Raw genomic sequence first — 27,384 nt, 5'->3', positions numbered from 1 at the left:
AAGTGATGCCAAATAGAAAGACTTGCGATTGGTGGCCAAAGAACCTCAGACGGGATCTCCCGGCCATTAATGCAACACAGTCATTTCATTTCATCACCCAAATCCACAGCAATCCGTATCACGCTCTTTTGGCGGGTCAGCAAATCTCCACAATATGGTACAGTTGCAACGAGCCTCTGGTAAATCGAATGTTTTTTGTGCCATATCCCGATGTAAAGTTTATGGACTTTTCACTTTCAAAGAAGCAAGTATTACTAGTGATTGTTATGTTGATGTGCTAGAACTATGACTCTTTTCTCAACTGGAAGAAGCTGATCCACAGATCTTTATTTGGCAGCAGGATCGTGTGCCGCTGCACAAGCATAACTCAGTATGCGATTAGTTAAATGATGTACCCAACTGCTGGATTGTCCGCAAGGGACCGGATGACAGAATTTGTTTTGCAATGGCCTCCACGTTCCAGCGATCTGACACCGCGCGATTTGACCTTTGGGGCTTCATAAAGGATGCGTATGGACTTCAGCTACCGGCTGATCCATCCGACTTAAGAAATAGGACTGAAGCAGTTGTTGCAACAACCAGACACACTGGTCAAGGTTTGGGAAGAACTCGCCTATCGACTCGGCATTTGCTGTGTGGCGAATGGTTCGCACATTGAACACTCCTAAGAAAAAGTGTTTGATTTGCTCTTTATTTGATGTGTTATTTACAATTGTAAGTTGTCTGTAATAAATTCCACAAAGTCTTAAAACCCGGATATTCATTTTAGACATCCCGTGTTTTGCACATTCGATGCTGAAGGAAAATATGTGAACACGAATAAAACCAACAAACCGCAGCGGCGGATTCCCGATTGGAAATGGAGGAAAAAGGATCCTAACAACATGTGTCCGGAAAAGCATCGTTGCCACCGTAGATGGTGCTGACGAATGACAGTTCCTCTGACCATGTGCCGTATGTTCCTTCTATGTTGCAGGCTGTGTGATTGACGCTGCATACTGTAAGCAGCACAATGGTCCGGTAAACATGTCGGGAACAAATTGGGATGGTGCTTGTGTACGGTCAAGCAGATGGATACAGTTGAGAGGCAGCACGGATATACCACTACAAGTACACTCAGAGATGTCAACTACATCACATAACATTTGAAGCCTGTTTGGGCGTTTGTGTGGTCATGGGTCCTTTCAGACAGACGAACGTGCTGGGGCGTAGCGTCAGTGGCGGCTGTTGTGTAAGAGCACAAGAGCACGTGAACGCCCTAACTTTTGACTGCTTTTGGAGTTATGGTTAGTTTTCTTTGAATGCTGTTAAATGTGATGTAGAAGGAGTAACCTGAAATACACGGCCATAAGTCTACCATGCTGCACTTCATTGGTATTCCTCATCAGGGTAGCAAGAACACTTTCGGTTGTGCATGTTTGAGTGACCTTTTGCGCATGTGCAACTGGCGTGACGTAATTGCCTTACGGGCTAAATACCTACAGGTTTTCATAAACAATGTGCACAGTTCACGGCGTGCACTGCAAACCCTTACCATTCAACTACAAGTTTATGTCACTGCCACCAGGTGTAGAACACTGCAGCAGACTTTATCCCCATTCTCTTCGCATAAATCTCGCTAGACGGTAGCACACTAAATAGCAAAATTAGATCGGACATCAATACATGTTACAGTTATACTGACAGAAAAACCTATTTTGTGGGATTATCAATGAGATATAATATATTAAGTTTTTGATTTTTTCATACAGTAATCCATCTGAGGCGCTGAGAACCACAAAGTACATTATCGTCGATTGTGAGATGGTGGCATTTATTCACGTTTCTGACATCTGTTGATCAGGTTCATCTGTGAAGCCAAAATATAATTAGATGTATCCTGCATCACAATGCATCCCATGGGGGCCACTTTGAACATCTGTTATGACATGGACGTGATGCAGTTTTGTACTGTGTTGGTTGGTTGGTTGTTCGGGGAAGACCAGACAGCGTGGTCATCGGTCTCAGCGGATTAGGGAAGGATGGGGAAGGAATTCGGCCGTGCCCTTTCAGAGGAACCATCCCGGCATTTGCCTGAAGTGATTTAGGGAAATCACGGACAACCTAAATCAGGATGGTCGGACGCGGGATTGAACCGTCGTCCTCCCGAATGCGAGTCCAGTGTCTAACCACTGCGCCATCCCGCTCGGTTGTACTGTGTTCCGGGACCATTTGTTGTCATGAGGGTGCATTAGAAACTAGCAGTAAAAGGCAGAATGTGTGGCTGATTAGTGGGATAAGGATATCGTGTAGAAAAAAGCTGGAATCATATCAAAATGTTAGAAGTAGTCATTATCAGGCTACAGTAGCCCATTACAAACAGTATTGTAAGGTGTTTAAAACGTTATTAGGAAAGCAAAGATTATGTGGTACGCAAAAGGAATAGCTAATTCAGAGAATGAAATTAAAACCGTTATGGTCAGTTGTGAAGGAAGTGTCTGGTCAGCAGCACAAGGCCGACGAAATAAAGTCAGTTCGGAGTAAAAATATTTCTGGTACTGATAAGTCATATATATGTGCAGTATCTAACAATCACTTTCTGAGCATTGATGATGAGTTAAATAAAAACTTAGTTTCTACAGGGAATCATATAACTCTCTTGGAAAATGCCTGTCCGACATTTATGTCTGAAATACTCCTCTGTGATACTAACAAGGGGGAGATTGAGTCAACAATTAAATTACTGACGACTAAGATCTCTCATGGATATAATGGAACGCCTAGCAGAATATTAAACTACTGTGCTGCACATGTTAGCTCTGTACTTAGTCATATTTGTAATTTTTCTTTTAAGAATGGTCAGTTTCCTGAACGATTAAAGTACACAGTAGTAAATCCGCTTTATAAAAAGGGAGAAAGGGATAATGTAGACAATTTTAGACTTATTTCTATGATATTAGTGTTTTCTAAAGTTATTGAAAAGGCTGTGTATGTAAGGATAACTGATCATTAATAATTTGCTATCAAATGTACCGTTCAGCTTTAGAAGTCGTTTAACGACCGAAAAAACTATGTTCTCTTTTCTCTGTGAGGTAATGGATGGATTAAACAAAAGGTTTCGAACGCTAGGCATATTGTTTGATTTAACTAAGGCGTTTGACTGTGTTGATCACAAAATACTGCTCCAGAAGTTGCACCATCATGGAATACGGGGAGTAGCTCACAATTGGTTCACCTCTTTCATTAACAACAGACAGCAAAAGGTCATTTTACGCAGTGTTGAGAATGGCTGTGATGTTGAGTCTGAGTGGGTTACGGTCAAGTGGGGGATGCGCCAGGAATCAGTGTTGGGGCCACTTCTGTTCCTTATTTATATAAATGATATGCCCTCTAATATTACAGGTAATTCTCAAATATTTCTGTTTGCTGATGGCACTAGTTTGGTAGTAAAGGATGTTGTGTGAAACATTGGCTCTGTAGCAAATGACATAAATTCATGGCTTGTAGAAAATAGACTAATGCTAAATCACAGTAAGGCTCAGTTTTTACAGTTTTTAACACACATTTCAACAAAACCCAATGTTTTTATTTCACAGAATGGGCATATGATTAGTGAAGCGGAACAGCTCAAATTTCTGGGTGTTCAGATAGTTAGAAAACTGTCGTGAAAAGCCCACATTCAGAATCTTGTTCAAAAACTTAATGCTGCCATTTTTACTATAGTAACTTAATCTGAAATAAGTGATAGTTCGCCATTAAAATTAGTCTACTTTACTTATATTTATTTGCTTATTTCGTACGGTATTATATTTTGGGGCAACTCTTCCCATTATAAAAGGATAATTTTGGCTCAGAAACGGGCATTTCGGGCAATAAGTGGTTAAGTTCGCTAGTCTGGGTATTTTGACATTGCCCTCTAAATATTTATATTCTTTACTGTCATTTCTTGTTAACAATATCAGCTTATTCCCAAGAATTAGCAGCTTGCACTCAGTTAACACTAGGCAGAAATCGAATCTGTATTTGGACCGTACTTCCTTAAGTCTTGTGCAAGAAAGGTGTGCAGTATACTACTGCATCCATTTTCAACAAGCTACGATAAGATTTCAAAAATGTTAGCAGTAATCCACGCTCTTTCAAATCGAAACTGAAGAGTTTTCTCGTGGGTCACTCCTTCTACTCTGTTGAGGAGTTCCTTGAAAAATTAAGCTGATTCGCATGTTATATTGTTGATTCTGCTTGCTTAAAGTTATGGCTTGACTTTTTTTGGGTTCACAGATATTTTATTTTACCTGTTGTAACTTTTATGTTCGAATTTCACGTTCTGACACATTCCATGACCTTGGAAATTTGCTTCTAATTTGGTCCTATGGAACTAGACGAGTAAATAAAATAAAGAAAATAAACATACTACAGAAATACACAGTTCCACGATAAAACTAGACGCTAAAAAGGGTTACGAATATCGAAAATACACACATCAAAAAAAGTTTTGCGTCACCTCGGTTACGAGAACTGCGGAACCTGTACAGATAATTGGAAAAGAGGTCAACATAAACATCATTTCCGCCCTTTTTATTGCTCATGAAAACCACACATTGCATGTTGTACCACCATACAGCGAGACCTTCAGAGGTGGTGGTCCAGATTGCTGTACACACCGGTACCTGTAATACCCAGTAGCACGTCCTCTTGCATTGATGCATGCCTGAATTCGTCGTGGCATGCTATTCACAAGTTCATCAAGGCACTGTTGGTCCATATTGTCCCACTCCTCAACGACGATTCGGCGCAGATCCCTCAGAGTGGTTAGTGGGCCACGTCATCCTTAAAGAGCCCTTTTCAATCTATCCCGGGCATGTTCATTAGGATTCATGTCTGGAGAACATGCTGGCCACTCTAGTCGAGCGATGTCGTTATCCTGAAGGAAGGCATTCACAATATGTGCAGGATGGGGGCGCGAATTGTCGTGCATGAAGACGAATGGCTGGCCAATATGCTGCCGATATGGTTGCACTATCGGTCGGAGGATGTCATTCACACGTATCGTACAGCCTTTAATGATCCTTCCATGACCACCAGCGGCGTACGTCAGCCCCACATCATGCCACCCCAAAACAGCAGGGAACCACGACCTTGTTGCACTCGCTGTACAATGTGTCTAAGCCGCTCATCCTGGCCGGGTTGCCACCAAACACGTCTCTGACGATTGTCTGGTTGAAGGCATATGGGGCATTCATCGTTGAAGAGAATGTAATGCCAAACCTGAGCGCTCCATTCGGCATGTTGTTGGCCCCATCTGTGCCGCGCTGCATGGTGTCATGGTTACAGAGACGGACTTCGCCATGGATGTCGGGAGTGAAGTTGCGCATCATGCAGCCTACTGCGCACAGTTTGAGTCGTAACACGACGTCCTGTGGCTGCACGAAAAGCATTATTTTAGATGGTGGCGTTGCTGTGAGGGTTCCTCCGAGCCATAATCCATAGGTAGCGGTCATCCACTGCAGTAGTAGTCCTTGGGCGGCCTGAGCGAGGCACATCATCGACAAACCTTGTCTCTCTGTATCTCGTCCATGTGCTGACAAGAGAACCTCCCCATCGCACCCCCCTCAGATTTAGTTATGAGTTGACACAGTGGACAGGCCTTGAAAAACTGAACACAGATCAATAGAGAAAACAGGAAGAAGTTGTGTGGAACTGTGAAAAAAATAATCAAAATATACAAACTGAGTAGTCCATGCAAAACATAGGCAACATCAAGGAGAGCGGAAGATCAGGAGCGCCGTGGTCCCGTGGTTAGCGTGAACAGCTGCGGAACGAGAGGTTCTCGGTTCAAGTTTTCCCTCGAGTGAGAATTTTACTTACTTTATTTTCGCAAAGTTATGATCTGTCCGTTCGTTCATTGACGTCTCTGTTCACTGTAATAAGTTTAGTGTCTGTGTTTTGCGACCGCACCGCAAAACCGTGCGGTTAGTAGACGAAAGGACGTGGCTCTGCAATGGGAACCGAAAACATTTGATCGCAAGGTCATTGGTCAACCGATTCCTCCACAGGAAAACACGTCTGATATATTCTAAACGACACTGGTGACGGCATGTGTGTCACATGACAGGAATATGTTGTCGACCCACCTAACTTGTATACTTGGCAAATGGGTAAAAAGATTCTTCTACCTTGCCCGATTTAGGTTTTCTTGTGGATGTGATAATCACTCCCAAAAAGTGATGAAAACATAAACGTTTGTCACATAAACTGCAACAAATGAATGCAACAGTTTCACAGTCGCACCGTTTTCCCTGTGCTCTGTCAAAAGATATGTTTTTAACGTTTTCAATTTTTTCCGTGTGTAGACCGTCAAACCTTGTATATGTCCAAGCAAATCTGAACATGTCTTGGAATTTTGGAGAGCGAAGTTATGTGAGTGCCTGAACTTTGATAATTGTCTGAAAATAAAAAAATTAAATTTATCACTGGAGGGAAGACTTGAACTAAGGACCTCTCGTTCCACAGCTGCTCACGCTAGGCACAAGACCACGACGCTCGTGTGCTCACTGTCTTCTGGATGTTGCATATGTTTTACATGGACTACTCAGTTTGTATATTTTGCTTTTTTTTTCATAGTTCCACACAACTTCTTCCTGTTTTCTCGATTGATCTGTGTTCAGTTTTTCAAGGCCTATTCACTGCGCCAACTCATAACTAAATCTGAGGGGGGGGGGGGGGGGGGGTGCGATGAGGAGGTTCCCTTGTAAGAACATCGCTTTGGTTCACTCAGAGACGCCTGGACACTTGTCGAGAGCTTTGCTGGCCCATAGTAACAATGGGGACGCGATCAAACCGCGGTATTGACCGTCTACACATTCCTGTAGGAATGACTGGAACTGATAGGCTGTCGGAGCCCCTCCGCGTAATAGGCGTTGCTCTCGCATGGTAGTTTACATCTTTGGGCGGGTTTAGTGACAACTCTGTACAGTCAGAGGGACTGTGTCAATGATACAATATCCAAAGTCAACGTCTAGCTTCAGGAGTCCTGAGAACCGGGGTGATGCAAAACTTTTTTTTTTAATGTGGGTTTTAAGAGACGTTGGAGTAGGTGGGGTAGGCAAACGAGCGCGCAGGTCCGCAGCAGACGAGGCGACGTACCCTGTTAGACATGTCGGAAACGTCGCGGTAGGTGACGGTGGCGAAGACGGCAGCGTAGCAGACGGTGACGGAGACGCCGAGGACGGCGGCCTGCAGGTCGTGTGCGAGCGGCAGGTAGACGTAGACGGCGAGCAGCACGTGCGCGGGGTAGGCGGGGCGCAGGCGGCGCGTGGTGCGCAGCGCGCACGGCAGCACGTCGGAGGCCACCAGCGCCGCCGCCGCCACCAGCGACGCGGCGCCCGCCGTCCAGGGCGGCGGCGGGGGGCTGCCCGCGCGGCGCACGCGCACGCTCCACGCGGCCGGCGCCAGCAGCGCGGGCAGCGCGCACAGGTAGCTCACAGCGTCCTGCCACGTCTCCGACAGCCCGTCCTGCCACACACACAGCGACGCCGCACTCACTCGCGGACCAGCGAAACTTACAAACTACACCACATGCGTGGCATGCAGACGGCATTCATATCAACGGTTATTGTTCATCTTCCAAGGGGAGGCCACGACGATGGGGTCCAAATTTACTTCAAACTTTGTGCGCCTTCAGTAGGCCATTAAAACAACATAATGTGCAAGCAACAAGGTGCATTACTCTGCCAATTACACTACTGCCCATTAAAAATGCTACACCACGAAGATGACGTGCTACAGACGCGAAAATTAACCGACAGGAACAAGATGATTAGCTTTTCAGAGCATTCACACAATGTTGGCGCCGGTGGGGACACCTACAACGTGCTGACACGAGGAAAGTTTCCAACCGATTTCTCATACACAAACAGCAGTTGACCTGCGTTGCCTGGTGAAACGTTGTTGTGATGCCTCCTGTAAGGAGGAGAAATGCGTACCACCACGTTTCCGGCTTTAATAAAGGTCGGATTGTAGCCTATCGCGATTGCGGTTTATCGTATAGCGTCATTGCTGCTCGCGTTGGTGGAGATCTAATGACTGTTAGCAGAATATGGAATCGGTGGGTTCAGGAGGGTAATACGGAACGCCGTGCTGGATCCCAACGGCCTCGTGTCACTAGCAGACGAGATGACAAGCACCTTATCCGCACGCCTGTAATGTATAGTGCAGCCACGTCGCGATCCCTCAGTCAATAGATGGGGACGTTTGAAGGCAACAATCATCTGCACGAACAGTTCGACGATGTTTCCAGCAGCATAGACTATCAGTTCGGAGGCCATGGCTTCGGTTACCCCTGACGCTGCATCACAGACAGGAGCGCCTGCGATGGTTTACTCAACGACGAACCTGGACTTGAGGTTCTGTTTACAGCATCATGATGGTCGCATCCGTGTTTCGCGACATCGCGGTGAACGCACATTGGAATCGTGTATTAGTCATCGCCATACTGGAGTATCACCCGGCGTGATGCTGTGGGGTGCCATTATTTACACGTCTCTGTCACCTCTTGCTCGCATTGACGGCACTTTGAACAGTGGACGTTACATTTCAGATGTGTTACGACCCGTGGCTCTACCCTGCGAAACCCTACATTTCAGCAGGATAATGCATGACCGCATGTTGCAGGTCCTATACGGGCCTTTCTGGATACAGAAAATGCTCCACTGCTGCCCTGGCCAGCACATTCTCCAGATCTCTCACCACCTGAAAACATCTGGTCAATGGTGGCTTAGCAACTGACTCGTCACAATACGCCAGTTACTACTCTTGATGAACTGTGGTATCGTGTTGAAGATCTATGGGCAGCTGTACCTGTACACGCCATCCGAGTTCTGTTTGACTCAATGCCCAAGCGAATCAAGGCCATTATTACTGCCAGAGACGGTTGTTCTTGGTACTCGTTTCTCAGGATCTATACACCCAAATTGCGTGAAAATGTAATCACATGTCAGTTCTAGTATAATACATTTGTCCAATGAATACCCGTTTATCATCTGCATTTCTTCTTGGTGTAGCAATTTTAATTGCCAGTAGTGCAGAAGAAAATCCACTATTATGTATCTGTGCGAATGTGGCGGCTGTAAGGAGTCATTGTAGTCAAGACCAGCACGGCAGCTCAGCGTGTTCGGTTGAGGTAGAGCCCTCTAAAAAAAATAAACTGAGTGAATGGATGAACGATGAACTTCTACAAGCGTCTTGGGCGTCCGTTCCGAGGAAATACAACGACCAATAACGAACAAAATGATATTAAAAAAGTCGGCGGGTCGGATACCGCTAATACTAATTTTATTAATCTACATTTTTTTTCATAACTGGTCACATTATTTATTTGATGTGATATTTGAGAGGTAATATAATGAGAAAAAAACCACTTCCATTTTCATGAAGTTGTAAATTTCGTATGGTAATTGACTGTTTACTATTTCTTATTAAATTTTCAAGGACGAGGGACAGACTTGGAAAGCCCATGTCAGACACGGAGTCACCTTCATTTTAGTAGTTGTGTTGTTGTTGTCTTCGGTCCTGAGACTGGTTTGATGCAGCTCTCCAAGCTACTCTGTCCTGTTCTAGCTCCCAGTACCTACTGCAACCTACATCCTTCTGAATCTGCTTAGTGTATTCGTCTCTTGGTCTCCCTCTACGATTTTTACCCTGCACACTGCCCTCCAATGCTAAATTTGTGATCCCTTGATGCCTCAGAACATGTCCTACCAACCAGTCCCTTCTTCTGGTCAAGTTGTGCCACAAACTTCTCTCCTCCCCAATCCTATTCAATACCTCCTCACTAGTTACGTGATGTATCCACCTTATCTTCAGCATTCTTCCGTAGCACCACATTTCAAAAGCTTCTATTCTCTTCTTGTCCAAACTAGTTATAGTCCATGTTTCACTTCCATACATGGCTACACTCCATATAAATACTTTCAGAAACGGCTTCCTGACACTTAAATCTATATTCGATGTTAACAAATTTCTCTTCTTCAGAAACGCTTTCCTTTCCGTTGCCAGTCTACATTTTATATCCTCTCTACTTCGACCATCATCAGTTATTTTACTCCCTAAATAGCAAAACTCCTTTACTACTTTAAGTGTCTCATTTCCTAATCTAATTCCCTCAGCATCACCCGATTTAATTTGACTACATTCCATTATCCTCGTTTTGCTATTGTTGATGTTCATCTTATATCCTCCTTTCAAGACACTGTCCATTCCGTTCAACTGCTCTTCCAGGTAATTTGCTGTCTCTGACAGAATTACAATGTCATCGGCGAACCTCAAAGTTTTTACTTCTTCTCCATGAATTTTAATATCTACTCCGAATTTTTCTTTTGTTTCCTTTACTGCTTGCTCAATATACAGATTGAATAACATCGGGGAGAGGCTACAACCCTGACTCACTCCCTTCCCAACTACTGCTTCCCTTTCATGCCTCTCTACTCTTATATTTGCCATCTGGTTTCTGTACAAATTGTAAATAGCCTTTCGCTCCCTGTATTTTACCCCTGCCACCTTCAGAATTTGAAAGGGAGTATTCCAGTCAACATTGTCAAAAGCTTTCTGTAAGTCTACAATGCTAGAAACGTAAGTTTGCCTTTTTTAAATCTTTCTTCTAAGATAAGTCGTAAGGTCAGTATTGCCTCACGTGTTCCAACATTTCTACGGAATCCAAACTGATCTTCTCCGAGGTCCGCATCTACCAGTTTTTCCATTCGTCTGTAAAGAATTCGCGTTAGTATTTTGCAGCTGTGACTTATTAAACTGATTGTTCGGTAATTTTCACATCTGTCAGCACCTGCTTTCTGTGGGATTGGAACTATTATATTCTTCTTGAAATCTGAGGTTATTTCGCCTGTTTCATACATCTTGCTCACCTGCTGGTATAGTTTTGTCATGACTGGCTCTCCTAAGGTCGTCAGTAGTTCTAATGGAATGTTGTCTACTCCCAGGCCCTTGTTTCGACTCAGGTGTTTCAGTGCTCTGTCAAACTATTCTCGCAGTATCTTATCTCCCATTTCGTCTTCATCTACATCCTCTTCCATTTCCATAATATTGTCCTCAAGTACATCGCCCTTGTATAAACCCTCTATATACTCCTTCCACCTTTCTGCCTTCCCTTCTTTGCTTAGAACTGGGTTTCCATCTGAGCTCTTGATAATCATACAAGTGGTTCTCTTATCTCCAAAGGTCTCTTTACTTTTCCTGTAGGCAGTATCTATCTTACCCCTAGTGAGATAAGCCTCTACATCCTTACATTTTTCATCTAGCCATCCCTGATTAGCCATTTTGCACTTCCTCTCGATCTCATTTTTGAGACGTTTGTATTCCTTTTTGCCTGCTTCATTTACTGCGTTTTTATATTTTCTCCTTTCATCAATTAAATTCAGTATTTCTTCTGTTACCCAAGGATTTCTACTAGCCCTCGTCTTTTTACCTACTTGATCCTCTGCTGCCTTCACTACTTCATCCCTCAGAGCTACCCATTCTTCTTCTACTGTGTTTCTTTCCCCCATTCCTGTCAATTGTTCCCTTATGCTCTCCTTGAAACTCTGTACAATCTCTGGTTCTTTCAGCTGATCCAGATCCCATGTCCTTAAATTCCCACCTTTTTGCAGTTTCTTCAGTTTTAATCTACAGGTCATAACAAATAGATTGTGGTCAGAGTCCACATCTGCCCCTGGAAATGTCTTGCAGTTTAAAACCTGGTTCCTAAATCTCTGTCTTACCATTATATAATCTATCTGATACCTTTTAGTATCTCCAGGCTTCTTCCATGTATACAGCCTTCTTTTATGATTCTTGAACCAAGTGTTAGCTATGATTAAATTATGCTCTGTGCAAAATTCTACCAGACGGCTTCCTCTTTCATTTCTTAGCCCCAAACCATATTCACCCACTATGTTTCCTTCTCTCCCTTTTCCTACTGACGAATTCCAGTCACCCATGACTATTAAATTTTCGTCTCCCTTCACCACCTGAATAATTTCTTTTATCTCATCATACATTTCATCAATTTCTTCATCATCTGCAGAGCTAGTTGGCATATAAACTTGTACTACTGTAGTAGGCTTGGGATTTGTGTCTATCTTGGTCACAATAATGCGTTCACTATGTTGTTTGTAGGTTCTTACCCGCATTCCTATTTTCCTATTCATTATTAAACCTACTCCTGCATTACCCCTATTTGATTTTGTGTTTGTAACCCTGTAGTCACCTGACCTATAGTCTTGTTCCTCCTGCCACCGAACTTCACTAATTCCCGCTATATCTAATTTTAACCTATCCATTTCCCTTTTTAAATTTTCTAACCTACCTGCCCGATTAAGGGATCTGACATTCCACGCTCCGATCCGTAGAACACCAGTTTTCTTTCTCCTGATAACGACATCCTATTGAGTAGTCCCCGCCCGGAGATCCGAATGGGGGACTATTTTACCTCCGGAATATTTTACCCAAGAGGACGCCATTATCATTTAATCATACAGTAAAGCTGCATGCCCTGGGATAAGATTACGGCCGTAGTTTCCCCTTGCTTTCAGCCGTTCGCAGTACCAGCACAGCAAGGCCGTTTTGGTTATTGTTACAAGGCCAGATCAGTCAAACATCTCGACTGTTGCCCCTGCAGCTACTGAAAAGGCTGCTGCCCCTCTTCTGGAACCACACGTTTGTCTGGCCTCTCAACAGATACCCCTCCGTTGTGGTTGCACCTACGGTACGGCTATCTGTATCGCTAAGGCACGCAAGCCTCCCCACCAACGGCAAGGTCCATGGTTCATGGGGGGAGGTTCTAAATTATATAGGTGACAAATTTGAAATGCAACAAAGGCACATGCATGTTGTTTCACTGCATTTTGTTTGCACACGGCATCAGACCGATGATGCAACGTACAGACACCATTGAAAACCTTCTGGCTCCCAAGGACATCCAGCAGTTACGTATCGTATTAGGACAAATTAATTACAATAGGAAGTTTTTCCCTCGTGCAGTTTCCACCAGTGAACCAATGCACTCGATATTACGTAAATGTACCAATCGGAATTTTAAATTTTTAACAAACAAAAACAGTGTTTGCTAGACATCAAATGTTTCACGGCATATGCGCCGAACAAAATGCTCACAGTCGCTACCGACATATGAGACTATTCCACAGGCGTTCTTCTGTCCCATCGACATCATGGTTTTGAACAACCAGTTGCGTTTGTTTCAGAGACTGACAGTGGCACAAAGATATAACAGCCGGATCGAGAAGGACCCACTGGCCTTGATACACTATGTGATCAAAAGTATCCGGACACCTTTCTGAAAATGACTTAGATGTTCGTGGCGCCCTCCATCGGTAATGCTGGAATTCAATACGGTGTTGGCCCACCCTTAGTTTTGATGACAGTTTCCACTCTCGCAGGCATACTTTCAATCAGGTGCTGGAAGGTTTCTTGGAGAATGGCATCCCATTCTTCACGAAGTGCTGCACTGAGGAGAGGTATCGATGTCGGTCAGTGAGGCCTGGCACGAAGTCGGGGTTCCAAAACATCCCGAAGGTGTTCTGTAGGATTCATGTCACGACTCTGTACAGGTCAGTGCATTACAGGCCGTGCATTATGAACAGGTGTTCGTTGAAAGATGCAATCGCCGTCCCCGAATTGCTCTTCAACAGTGGAAAGGAAGAAAGTGCTTAAAACATCAATGTAGGCCTGTCCAGTGATAGTGCCAACCAAAACAAGGGGTGCAAGCCCTCTGCATGAAAAACATGACCACATAACACCACCTGCTCCGAATTTTACTGTTGGCAGTACACACGGTGGCAGATCAAGTTCACCGGTCATTCGCCATACCCACGCGCTGCCATCGGATCGCTACGTTGTGCACTGTGATTCGTACTCCACACAACGCTTTTTCATTGTCCAATCGTCCAATGTTTACGCTCCTTACACCAAGCGAGGCGTCGTTTGGCATTTACCGGCGCGATGTGTGACTTATGAGCAGGCGCTCGACCATGAAATCCAAGTTTTCTCACCTCCCGCCCAACTGTGATAGCAATTGCAGTGGATCCTGATGCAGCTTGTCATTCCTGTGTGATGGTCTGGATAGATGTCTGCCTGTTACATCACGACGCTCTTCAACTGTCGTTGGTCTCTGTCAGTCAATAGACGAGGTCGGCCTTTTGTGCTGTACGTATCCCTTCACGTTTCCACTTCACTATCATATCGGAATCAATGGACCAAGGGATGTTTAGGTGTGTGGAAACCTCGCGTACGGACGTATGACACAAGTGACACCCAATCACCTGACCACGTTCGAAGTCCGCGAGTTCCACGGAGCGCCCCATTATGCCCTCTCACGATGTCTAATGACTATTGAGGTCGCTGATGTGGAGTACCTGGCAGTACGTGGCAGCACAATGCACCTAATATGAAATACGTGTGTTTTTGGGAGCTCCCGATACTTTTGATCACATAGTGTATTTCCAGTCAAGAAATGTCTCATTATATTTACGGACGTAAATTTACCCAGCCCAAAGAGCAAAAACCTTTATCTTGGGACCCAACAATAATATTCCGACACGGACAGCTCAACTTTAGCAGCGGAGGGCGCAACTTCTGCCGAATTACGACTGTGAAATTATATTCGGATCCACAGCACAACCCGGGAATTTATATTTGCTTTCACTTCTGTCAATAGGGCAACATAAAATGTTTGACTCATCAGCTGACGTTCGTTTTTCAAAAAGTACTAGTAGTCAAGAGGCTATGGAAAATTTACTAGTAAACTCAAATTTAAGTGCAGAACTTGTGCCTAAAGATCCTGTTTGGTCTAAGATCAAACAGTATATTCAAACGGAATGTCCTGACGCTGTGATGTTACTTAATCAAACAGAGATTGAATCTAACTGGAATATGAGGCATGCATTTGTAATGTATAAAGATCTCATTCTTGTACATTCAGTATCAGACAAGACACGAGTGATGATTCCTCGGTGCTTAAATCTAAGGTACTAGAGATGTTACATCAATGTACGTAATTGGGGCATAGCAGATAGCAGTTCTGATGTCTTCCTCTGTTACAACCTTACCATATTACGTGGAATTTTTGTAATGCAACTGTGCCAGAACTTTGTCAGTCGTGCTCAGTGCCACCTGTAGTGCCGACTAAAGTGAATTTTGGGTCATCGAATTCAACCAAGACGCACAAGCACATTATCTTCGATTGTATTTTAAAACATTATTTCAGCGCTTTGTTGTGTAAGTGCTCAGGAATCGTAAGTCGTTCGTTTGCGAAGGATGCTAAGGCACAGGGCACTAAGTGTTTATATCAGGAGCAGCTGCATGTCAATTGCGTTCTGAACATTCCACTTTTCCGCCTGTTCTCTCCCACCCTCATCGTCACTAAAACATTGCGCTGTCGTGCACTCTTCAGAGTCTCGTCTGCAACACATTAAAACACAGCGTCACTACACACTTCGTAAGGAACTGTATGCGGTAATATACACAGTCGCTCCGATTCGGCCTTTGAAGTGCTCTTACGGAACTCGCAGTTAACGAATGCATATGACTGTAACTATGTTTTTCTTACCGCTCATACGTATATTAACTGTGGATATTGATGAGTTGATGAAATACTGAAACTGACACAGGATAGAGGGAGGGGGGTGGAAAAGGAGGAAGGCAGGGAGTTGGAGTTAGGCACGCTGCAGGATGGCTTCACCAACGAATGTGCATTTAGTTACTTCATTCTAGACGGTCCGATGTGAGGAAGTGAAAAAGAAGAGGATCTGAAGCAGCGCCAGATCTAAAATACGAACTCCAATACAATTTTTCGATCACAACAAACGTTTATACTTATGCCAAATACCGTAGTCCTTTGAGGTAACAGGTGTTCCTATTTTGCCGGCCGGTGTGGCCATGCGGTTCTATGCGCTTCAGTTGGAACCGCGTGATCGCTAAAGTCGCCGGTTCGAATCCTGCCTCTGGCATGGATGTGTGTGATGTTCTTAGGTTAGTTACGTTTAAGTAGTTCTAAGTTCTAGGGGACTGATGACCTCAGATGTTAAGTCCCATAGTGCTCAGAGCCATTTTTTTTTGGTTCCTATTTTTCTGCAGAACTAAAATGCCGCAGGCAGTGCAGCACGGGCTCTCAGCTATCGCGGTCGGAGTACCTGAAACTTCCTCTGACGTCAGGGAAAACAGTTGCAAGTACGTGCGGTTTTCCCGCACTAGAGCTTGCAACATCCACTTCAACAGGTAAAGTCTGTTCTACACTTAAGTTATATAACTGCAACGTCGCGTGTGGTTATTCTGTGCAGTAACAAGTGTTCCATTATTTCCTCAATGAAAAAAAAAAGTTGATTTGTTAGTAGCTACCAAGTTTCTCTTGTCGGTAATAAAACAATCAGTGGACATCATGACAGAAAATCACAGTCAGCTATTTTCGGAATATTTAGAATCAAGCGCAGTTTGTTAGGAAGATCACAAAAAAATTAATATCAAGTGGCACGTACAGCTTATTTCTTTTACAAAAAAGTTAACATAAACGAAAGGTGCACATTTCATACCATCACGTAGCGGCATCATTTGAAAGAATAATGGTAATTTCAATGAATGTTTTTTTTTTTTTTTTTTTTTTTTTTTTTTTGCATTTCATCATTTTTCCCAGAAATGAATAAGGCAGTTTATGTGAGAAAGGAAAGATGTGCGAGCGTTTACTGTGCTGTGAGGAGTTTCGATACGTTCGAGTTTACGTTCATTAATTGCAACAGACAACATGATGTTTATTGCTAGATGTTGAAGATGTAGGAAATCGCCACACATTTCTGTCATGAAAAATCTGCTTTTGAATATTTATTTTTTTATTTTTTGTTCTGTATTAGACGTAAGTTTGAGCATGCTCGTGAGCTGTCTGTACGAGTCTGCAACACAATTTGCCCCCTTAACTGACTTTCAGCGAGATCCTGTTGTGCACCTGCGGAAGTATGGATGGTTCTCCAGAAAAACAGCCAACCTGTTGGACCAAAAGTTTCAGCTGTGTCACTGATGATGGTCCAACATAGCTAGTCGCCCTGATTCCAAGTGGCAGTGGTAGCCTAGTAAATAGTTTGACTGCCATCTCAGACGAGTTACCATTGCTGTTCCCATGGCTACTGCCACCAAATTAGGAACAGTGTTGCACCAACAGTGCCATCTAGGACCACTCTGAACAGTTTCTGGAAGCTGGGCTACGAATCAGCGTGCCACTTTCAAGGTTTTCTCTCACACCAAATCACCATGCAATTTATTTCCGATGACGTCGCGAAAAATATGACTGAGTGGATAACTAGGATAATGTTCTGGTTAATATTCAGAGCATGTTATCCATCGGCGAAATTGATGGACGTTAGCGAACAGGATGTAGAGGAAGGGAAAGGTACAGGGTGTTTCAAAAATGACCGGTATATTTGAAACGGCAATAAAAACTAAACGAGCAGCGATAGAAATACACCGTTTGTTACAATATGCTTGGGACAACAGTACATTTTCAGGCGGACAAACTTTCGAAATTACAGTAGTTACAATTTTCAACAACAGATGGTGCTTCAAGTGATGTGAAAGATATAGAAGACAACGCAGTCTGTGGGTGCGCCATTCTGTACGTCGTCTTTCTGCTGTAAGCGTGTGCTGTTCACAACGTGCAAGTGTGCTGTGGACAACATGGTTTATTCCTTAGAACAGAGGATTTTTCTGGTGTTGGAATTCCACTGCCTAGAACACAGTGTTGTTGCAACAAGACGAAGTTTTCAACGGAGGTTTAATGTAACCAAAGGACCGAAAAGCAATACAATAAAGGATCTGTTTGAAAAATTTCAACGGACTGGGAACGTGACGGATGAACGTGCTGGAAAGGTAGGGCGACCGCGTACGGCAACCACAGAGGGCAACGCGCAGCTAGTGCAGCAGGTGATCCAACAGCGGCCTCGGGTTTCCGTTCGCCGTGTTGCAGCTGCAGTCTAAATGACGCCAACGTCCACGTATCGTCTCATGCGCCAGAATTTACACCTCTATCCATACAAAATTCAAACGCGGCAACCCCTCAGCGCCGCTACCATTGCTGCACGAGAGACATTCGCTAACGATATAGTGCACAGGATTGATGACGGCGATATGCATGTGGGCAGCATTTGGTTTACTGACGAAGCTTATTTTTACCTGGACGGCTTCATCAATAAACAGAAGTGGCGCATATGGGGAACCGAAAAGCCCCATGTTGCAGTCCCATCGTCCCTGCGTCCTCAAAAAGTACTGGTCTGGGCCGCCATTTCTTCCAAATGAATCATTGGCCCATTTTTCAGATCCGAAACGATTACTGCATCACGCTATCTGGACATTCTTCGTGAATTTGTGGCGGTACAAACTGCCTTAGACGACACTGCGAACACCTCGTGCTTTATGCAAGATGGTGCCCGGCCACATGGCACGGCCGACGTCTTTAATTTCCTGAATGAATATTTCGATGATCGTGTGATTGCTTTGGGCTATCCGAAACATACAGGAGGCGGCGTGGATTGGCCTCCCTATTCGCCAAACATGAACCCCTGTGACTTCTTTCTGTGGAGACACTTGAAAGACCAGGTGTACCGCCAGAATCCAGAAATAATTGAACAGCTGAAGCAGTACATCTCATCTGCATGTGAAGCCATTCCGCCAGACACGTTGTCAAAGGTTACGGGTAATTTCATTCAGAGACTACTCCATATTATTGCTACGCATGGTGGATATGTGGAAAATATCGTACTATAGAGTTTCCCAGACCGCAGCGCCATCTGTTGTTGACAATTGTAACTACTGTAATATCGAAAGTTTGTCTGCCTGAAAATGTACTGTTGTCCCAAGCATATTGCAACAAACGGTGTATTTCTATCGCTGCTCGTTTAGTTTGTATTGCCATTTCAAATATACCGGTCATTTTTTAAACACCCTGTAAATAGCAAATTATATCAGGCAGCGACAAACAAGAGTACGTATGCACTTCATGGTGTTGTGAGCCAAAATCTACAATAATTGCATCTTAAGCGAATCCATGCAGTGCAGGATACATGTACGACGCCAACCAGCCAGTTCTGTAATCATTTCTCAAAAATTGCGATTAAAGGTGGTACATAAAGCTCTGGGCATTTTCTTATCTGCTTTACCAGCATCACTCCTTGATCAGTTCGTATAACAGCTATAATTAGCGTAGGTCATTATCTACCAAAATAATACTCAAAACTTCTGTGATGGTCTGCATTGTAGCTAGCGGGTAATGCACAGGATATTGAAGTTCTTCCATACATGCTGATACAGGAACGTTTCGTTTACAAAGCCCTAAGTAATTCCGTAGCATATTCCTCTAGTAGTTAAGTTGGCTGTGTGTCTTAAATAACGCATTCAAAGATAATAAGATTATATGAAAGTTCATATACACAGACTAAGAGCGACAAACTATCTAAAATTGAAATCACAACATTGAACACCGTCTCGTGAAGAATTTGTAGAAATTTATTTCTATAGGTACCTGAAATGTGCCAGTTTTAAGAACTCCCATTCAGTACATCTACATATTGTATACATTCTGCAAGCTACTTTACAGTGCTTAGCGGAAGGTCCTTCGTATTTCATTCGCTTATCGAACAAGTAAAGAGAAGGAACAATTAAAGAGATGTCAAACGTCCTCATTGGAATTTTTTTGCACTGACAACGCATTTTCAGTGCTATTGTGTAACCCCGGCACTGTGATGCATGTTCCTAGACTTGTTCCAAGAGCCAAATCATGGAGTAAACATTGCTTCGCCGCTCGGAGTGGCCGCGTGGTGTAAGGCGTCTTGTCACGGACTGCGCAGCTACTCCCGCCGGAGGTTCGAGTCCTCCCCCGATCATGGGTGCGTATGTGTGTTGTTCTTAGCATAAGTTAGCTTTAGTAGTGTGTAAGTCTAGGAGCCGATGACCTAAGCAGTTTGGTCCCTTAGGAACACACACACACACACACACACACACACACACATACACACACACACACACACACACACACAAGCATTGCTTCCCACTGAAGTTCCAAGTATCAAGCATCGAGGTCTCTTCCATATATTTGATGCACAGTGTGAGGTGGTTTGAAGAGATAACACGCAAGGTTTTGATAAGCGTGCACAGCTTTTTGAGCTGCGGCAGAGATTTTGCACTTACAGAGAAAATAAGAAACGTTAGCAATGCCTTTGTTCCGCAAGATTTACGCAAGATTGTTGAATCAGCTAAAATTATGAATCCATTGCATGTAAATGCAATGCATACAACTGATTTCTTTGATTTTAAAGATGCTACTCGAACATTGTTGTTAATGCAGGAACGTAGAATTTCCAAGTGCAGTTTGATCAAAGTGTCTTACATTCATCCATCACAATAAGCTATTAAATACTCTTACTCTGAAACAAAAGAATGGAAAAATGTCGATGAATTAAAAAGAAGAAAGATCATTTCTGATGTAGGCCACAGAATGCTTCTTAAAAACCAGCTATGTTTATCAGAGGCAGAAAAGAAAGACATATTGACGATACTGCCATTTCTTCCACTGAAGCTGAGGAAGTTTTACTGTAAAACTTTGCAATACCTGATCATAAGAAGGCTGCTGCTTAAGAGACAAGAGTCAATACTGAGAGATTTTTTTCCTTGAAATTAATTTTGTTATTCATTGGTAAAAAATTTAAAAATATGTGAAATGGCTTTTGCTGACCTAAGTTTTGCTAGTTAAAATATTACTGCTATATTTCCGCACGTTTATTATCACGAATAAACCTTACGCTAAGGACAACACACACACACACACACACACACACACACATGCCCGAGATAGGACTCGAACGTCCGACGGGGGCAGCCGAGCGCATCGTCAGGGCGCGTGAGATCGACGGCTACCCCGAGCGGCAGTATTCGGTGGTGGTGGTTAGTGTTTAACGTCCCGTCGACAACGAGGTCATTAGAGACGGAGCGCAAGCTCGGGTCAGGGAAGGATTGGGAAGGAAACCGGCCGTGCCCTTTCAAAGGAACCATCCCGACATTTGCCTGAAACGATTTAGGGAAATCACGGAAAACCTAAATCAGGATGGCCGGAGACGGGATTGAACCGTCGTCCTCCCGAATGCGAGTCCAGTGTGCTAACCACTGCGCCACACCGCTCGGTGGCAGTATTCGGAATCTTATAGAAACCAGATGGCAGTTATAAGAGTCGAGGGGCTTGAAAGGGAAGCAGTGGTTGGGAAGGGAGTGAGACAGGGTTGTAGCCTCTCACCGATGTTATTCAATCTGTATATTGAGCAAGCGGTAAAGGAAACAAAAGAAAAATTCGGAGTAGGTATTAAAATCCATGGAGAAGCAATAAAAACTTTGAGGTTCGCCGATGACATTGTAATTCTGTCAGAGACAGCAAAGGACTTGGAATAGCAGTTGAACGGAATGGACGGTGTCTTGAAAGGAGGATATAAGATGAACATCAACAAAAGCAAAACGACGATAATGGAATGTAGTCGAATTAAATCGGGTGATGCTGAGTGAATTAGATTAGGAAAGGATACACTTAAAGTAGTAAAGGAGTTTTGCTAGCAAAGTAACTGATGATGGTTGAAGTAGAGAGGATATAAAATGTAGACTGGCAGTGGCAAGGAAAGCGTTTCTGAAGAAGAGACATCGAGTATAGTTTTAAGTGTCAGGAGGTCTTTTCTGAAAGTATTTGTATGGAGTGTAGCCATGTATGAAAGTGAACCATGGACGATAAATAGTTTGGACAAGAAGAGAATAGAAGCTTTCGAAATGTGGTGCTACAGGAGAATGCTGAAGATTAGATGGGTAGATCACATAACTAATGAGAAGGTATTGAATAGAATTGGGGAGGAGAGGAGTTTGTGGCACAATTTAACTAGAAGAAGGGACCGGTTGGTAGGACATGTTTTGAGTCATCGAGGGATCACAAATTTAGCATTGGACGACAGCGTGGAGGGTAAAAATCGTAGAGGGAGACCAATAGATGAATACACTAAGCAGATTCATAAGGATGCAGGTTGCAGTACGTACTGGGAGATGGAGAAGGTTGCACAGGATAGGGTAGCATGGAGAGCTGCATCAAACCAGTCTCAGGACTGAAGACCACAACAACAACAACAGTGAAGAGGACAAATGTATGAAACAAGATATGTTCGCTAAAGCAGCGGAGAGTTACTACAGCCCATGCCAGTTGAATTTGTTTTGCAAAAATGAGGTTTGTACGTGAACTTTACAAAAGTTACGTGTTCGTAGGGCAAACGATTGGTTCATCATCTTTCAGTACGATAGGGCCTACAATAGAGAAAAAATTATGGAATTTTGAAAACTTTTTATAAATACGAAGTCTGACACTCAACTCACATCAGCGATGCATTAAATAAAGAAGAATATAAGGATAGTTTCCTTCTGTTGACCAATAAAGGACAATCGAAAGTCGTACTACCCAAGAATTACAAAGTAGCCCTGATGGAGAACATTTTTGTCATTAATCGTAGTGACTTACCTGTACGCAATATCAGATAGCCTTTATTCCGTGCGGTTTTATCAGTTCTTTGTTCACTTTTATGTCGAAATGAGTGTGCGAACTTAGGCTACCAGTTCTCTGCTATGAGGGCGAATATTTCCCTTGTTGTTATTGTTGTTGTGGTCTTCAGTCCTGAGACTGGTTTGATGCAGCTCTCCATGCTACTCTATCCTGTGCAAGCTTCTTCATCTCCCAGTACCTATTGCAACCTACATCCTTCTGAATCTGCTTAGTGTATTCATCTCTTTGTCTCCCACTACGATTTTTACACTCCACGCTGCCCGCCAATACTAAATTGGTGATCCTTTGATGCCTCAGAACATGTCCTACCAACCGATCCCTTCTTCTGGTCAAGCTGTGCCACAAACTTCTCTTCTCCCCAATCCTATTCAATACTTCCTCATTAGTTATGTGATCTACCCAGCTAATCTTCATCATTCTTCTGTAGCACCACATTTTGAAAGCTTCTATTCTCTTCTTGTCCAAACTATTTATCGTCCATGTTTCACTTCCATACATGGCTACACTCCATACAAATACTTTCAGAAACGGCTTCCTGACACTTAAATCTATATTTGATGTTAACAAATTTCTCTTCTTCAGAAACGCTTTCCTTGCCGTTACCAGTCTACATATTATATCCTCTCTACTTCGACCATCATCAGTTATTTTACTTCTTAAATAGCAAAACTCCTTCACTACTTTAAGTGTCTCATTTCCTAATCTAATTCCCTCAGCATCACCCGATTTAATTTGACTACATTCCATTATCCTCGTTTTGCTATTGTTGATGTTCATCTTATATCCTCCTTTCAAGACACTGTCCATTCCGTTCAACTGCTCTTCCAGGTAATTTGCTGTCTCTGACAGAATTACAATGTCATCGGCGAACCTCAAAGTTTTTACTTCTTCTCCATGAATTTTAACAGCTACTCCGAATTTTTCTTTTGTTTCCTTTACTGCTTGCTCAATATACAGATTGAATAACATCGGGGAGAGGCTACAACCCTATCTCACTCCTTTCCCAACTACTGCTTCCCTTTCATGCCTCTCTTATATTTGCCACCTGGTTTCTGTACAAATTGTAAATAGCCTTTCGCTCCCTGTATTTTACTCCTGCCACCTTCAGAATTTGAAAGGGAGTATTCCAGTCAACATTGTCAAAAGCTTTCTGTAAGTCTACAAATGCTAGAAACGTAAGTTTGCCTTTTTTTAATCTTTCTTCTAAGATAAGTCGTAAGGTCAGTATTGCCTCACGGGTTCCAACATTTCTACGGAATCCAAACTGATACTCTCCGAGGTTAGCTTCTACCAGTTTTTCCATTCGTCTGTAAAGAATTCGCGTTAGTATTTTGCAGCTGTGACTTATTAAACTGATAGTTCGGTAATTTTCACATCTGTCAACACCTGCTTTCTTTGGGATTGGAATTATTATATTCTTCTTGAAGTCTGAGGGTATTTCGCCTGTTTCATACATCTTGCTCACCAGATGGTAGAGTTTTGTCAGGACTGGCTCTCCCAAGGCCGTCAGTAGTTCCAATGGAATGTTGTCTACTCCGGGGGCCTTGTTTTGACTCAGGTCTTTCAGTGCTCTGTCAAACTCTTCACGCAGTATCGTATCTCCCATTTCATCTTCATCTATATCCTCTACCACTTCCATAATATTGTCCTCAAGTACATCGCCCTTGTATAGACCCTCTATAGACCCTCTATATACTACCGAGCGAGGTGGCGCAGTGGTTAGACACTGGACTCGCATTCGAGAGGACGACGGTTCAATCCCGCGTCCGGCCATCCTGATTTAGGTTTTCCGTGATTTCCCTAAATCGCTCCATGCAGATGCCGGGATGGTTCCTTTCAAAGGGCACGGCCGACTTCCTTCCCCGTCCTTCCCTAATCCGACGAGACCGATGACCTCGCTGTCTGGTCTCCTTCCCCAAACCAACCAAACAACCTCTATATACTCCTTCCACCTTTCTGCTTTCCCCTCTTTGCTTAGAACTGGGTTTCAATCTGAGCTCTTGATATTCATACATGTGGTTCTCTTTTCTCCAAATATCTCTTTAATTTTCCTGTAGGCAGTATCTATCTTACCCGTCGTGAGATAAGCCTCTACCTCCTTACATTTGTCCTCTAGCCATCCCTGCTTAGCCATTTTACACTTCCTGTCGATCTCATTTTTGAGACGTTTGTATTCATTTACTGCATTTTTGTATTGTCTCCTTTCATCCATTAAATTCAGTATCTCTTCTGTTACACAAGGATTTCTACTAGCCCTCGTCTTTTTACCTACTTGATCCTCTGCTGCCTTCACTATTTCATCCGTCACAGCTATCCATTCTTCTTCTACTGCATTTCTTTCCCCCATTCCTGTCAGTTGTTTCCTTACGCTCTCCCTGATACTTTCTACAAGCTCTGGTTCTTTGTTTATCCATGTCCCATCTCCTTAAATTCCCACCTTTTTGCAGTTTCCTCAGTTTTAATCTACAGGTCATAACCAATAGATTGTGGTCAGAGTCCACATCCGTCCCTGGAAATGTCTTACAATTTAAAACCTGGTTCCTAAACCTCTGTCTTACCATTATATTATGTATCTGAAACCTTTTAGTATCTCTAGGTACCACAACAGTAAGGCCGTTTTGGTTAGCGGTACAAGGCCAGATCAGTCAGTCATCCAGACTGTTGCCCCTGCAACTACTGAAAAGACTGCTGCCTCTCTTCAGGAACCACACGTTTGTTTGGCCTCTCAACAGATACCCCTACACTGAGGTTGCACCTACGGTACGGCTAACTGTATCGTTGAGGCACGCTAGCCTCCCCACCAACGGCAAGGTCCATGGTTCATAGGGGGGCGTTTGCGTGTAACAACTCAACTTACTGTGGCACGTTATGCTGTTTTCCTGGTGCATAACCCCGCCCCTTTCTTGCAAGCAACAGTTTGCTGTGCGTAGGAGTTTAGATAAAGTTATAATTTCGAAAGTGAGGAGCAGCTAGCTTTCAGTCGGAGACGCAGGCGTACTTACGGCGAGCGCCAGCGCTATGATGTGTGCGGCGCACAGCAACACCTGCACGAACACCAGCATGGAGAAGTAGCCGTCCTGCAGCCGCTGCTGGTAGCGCGCGAACAGCTCCTCCAGGTTCTTCACCCGGAACTGGTGCTGCAACACCAAGACCGCGACTCCGGTTACTTCCAATACAGTGACTCATACCAGTGTTGCAGGTGTCTGTAGGACACCGAGCCGACTCTTGCCACACTAATTCTATTCAGTACTTGTTTTGGGTAAGAAAAAGTTACTTGTGGCCATGCTGGCTACTTTTGGGAACCGTGACTCTGTGGAGTGATTATTTACTTGTATTTTCTGATAACAGTCACTTTTATACCGTCAGTTCCACAAGAAAGTGTACGCCATAATTGTAAATGTGACGTTCGTAGCGACATATTGGTAGTGGACTCAAATCTGTAAGCAATGCGCCATTGTTAGGTGCAGTTTAAAATGCGTGCAAAATATCTGAAGCGACACAAAGCATTGTTCCCTGTGACTCATGCAAAGGGACCAAAGAATCAGTTAACACACAACAGGGAATCAGCGATCATAAAGCGGTTACTGCATCGATGATTTCAGCCGTAAATAGAAATTTTAAAAAAGGTAGGAAGATTTTTCTGTTTAGCAAAAGTGACAAAAATCAAATTTCAGAGTACCTGACGGCTTAACACAAAAGTTTTGTCTTAAGTACAGATAGTGTTGAGGATCAGTGGACAGAGTTCAAAACCATCGTACAATATGCGTTAGATGAGTATGTGCCAAGCAAGATCGTAGGAGTTGGAAAAGCGCCACCGAGGTACAACAACAGAGTTAGAAAACTGCCGCGAAAGCATAGGGAACTTCAGAGCAAACATAAACATAGCCAAAGCCTTGCAGACATACAAAAATTACGCGAAGCGAAATGTAGTGTGAGGAGGGCTATGCGAGAGGCGTTCAATGAATTGGAAAGTAAAGTTCTATGTACTGACTTGGCAGAAAATCCTAAGAAATTTTGGTCTTATGACAAAGCGGTAGGTGGGTCAAAACAAAATGTCCGGACTCTTTGTGATCAAAATGGTACTGAAACAGAGGATGACAGACTAAAGGCCGAAATACTAAATGTCTTTTTCCAAAGCTGTTTCAGAGAGGAAGACTGCACTGTAGTTCCTTCTCTAGACTGTTGCACAGATGACAAAATGGTAGATATCGAAATAGACGACAGAGGGATAGAGAAACAATTAAAATCGCTCAAAAGAGGAAAGGCCCCTGGATCTGATGGGATACCAGTTCGATTTTACACAGAGTACGCGAAGGAACTTGCCCCCTTCTTGCAGTGGTGTACCGCAGGTCTCTAGAAGAGTGTAGCGTTCCAAAGGATTGGAAAAGGGAGCACGTCATCCTCGTTTTCAAGAAGGGACGTCGAACGGATGTTCAGAACTATAGACCTATATCTCTAACGTCTATCAGTTGTAGAATTTTGGAAAACGTATTATGTTCGAGTATAATGACTTTTCTGGAGACTAGAAATCTACCCTGTGGGAATCAGCATGGGTTTCGAAAAAGACGATCGTGTGAAACCCAGCTGGCGCTATTTGTCCACTAGACTCAGACGGCCATAGACACGGGCTCCCAGGTAGATGCCTTGTTTCTTGACTTCCGCAAGGCATTCGATACAGTTCCCCACAGTCGTTTAATGAACAAAGTAAGAGCATAATGGACTATCAGACCAGTTGTGTGATTGGATTGAAGAGTTCCTAGATAACAGAACGCAGCATGTCATTC

The 27,384-nt window shown here is 43.5% G+C and overlaps 1 protein-coding gene across 1 annotated transcript in view; it reads right to left on the bottom strand.

The window, feature by feature from the left end:
* The window catches only part of LOC126268164 (adenylate cyclase type 2-like), a 452,935-nt gene that overhangs the window by 133,639 nt on the left and 291,912 nt on the right, over positions 1–27,384 (bottom strand). The window contains exons 3-4 of the mRNA XM_049973741.1: positions 25,603–25,737; positions 7,123–7,491 (exon numbers count right to left, since the gene is read on the bottom strand). Of these exons, the coding sequence (XP_049829698.1) occupies positions 7,123–7,491; positions 25,603–25,737 (504 nt within the window). The remainder of the gene's footprint in view (positions 1–7,122; positions 7,492–25,602; positions 25,738–27,384) is intronic.

The sequence above is a fragment of the Schistocerca gregaria genome, chromosome 4 (genome assembly GCF_023897955.1).
Source record: "Schistocerca gregaria isolate iqSchGreg1 chromosome 4, iqSchGreg1.2, whole genome shotgun sequence".
NCBI classification, from domain to species: domain Eukaryota; kingdom Metazoa; phylum Arthropoda; class Insecta; order Orthoptera; family Acrididae; genus Schistocerca; species Schistocerca gregaria.
Note: the sequence above shows the minus strand (reverse complement) of the source record. Positions and strands in the feature narration are given on the sequence as shown.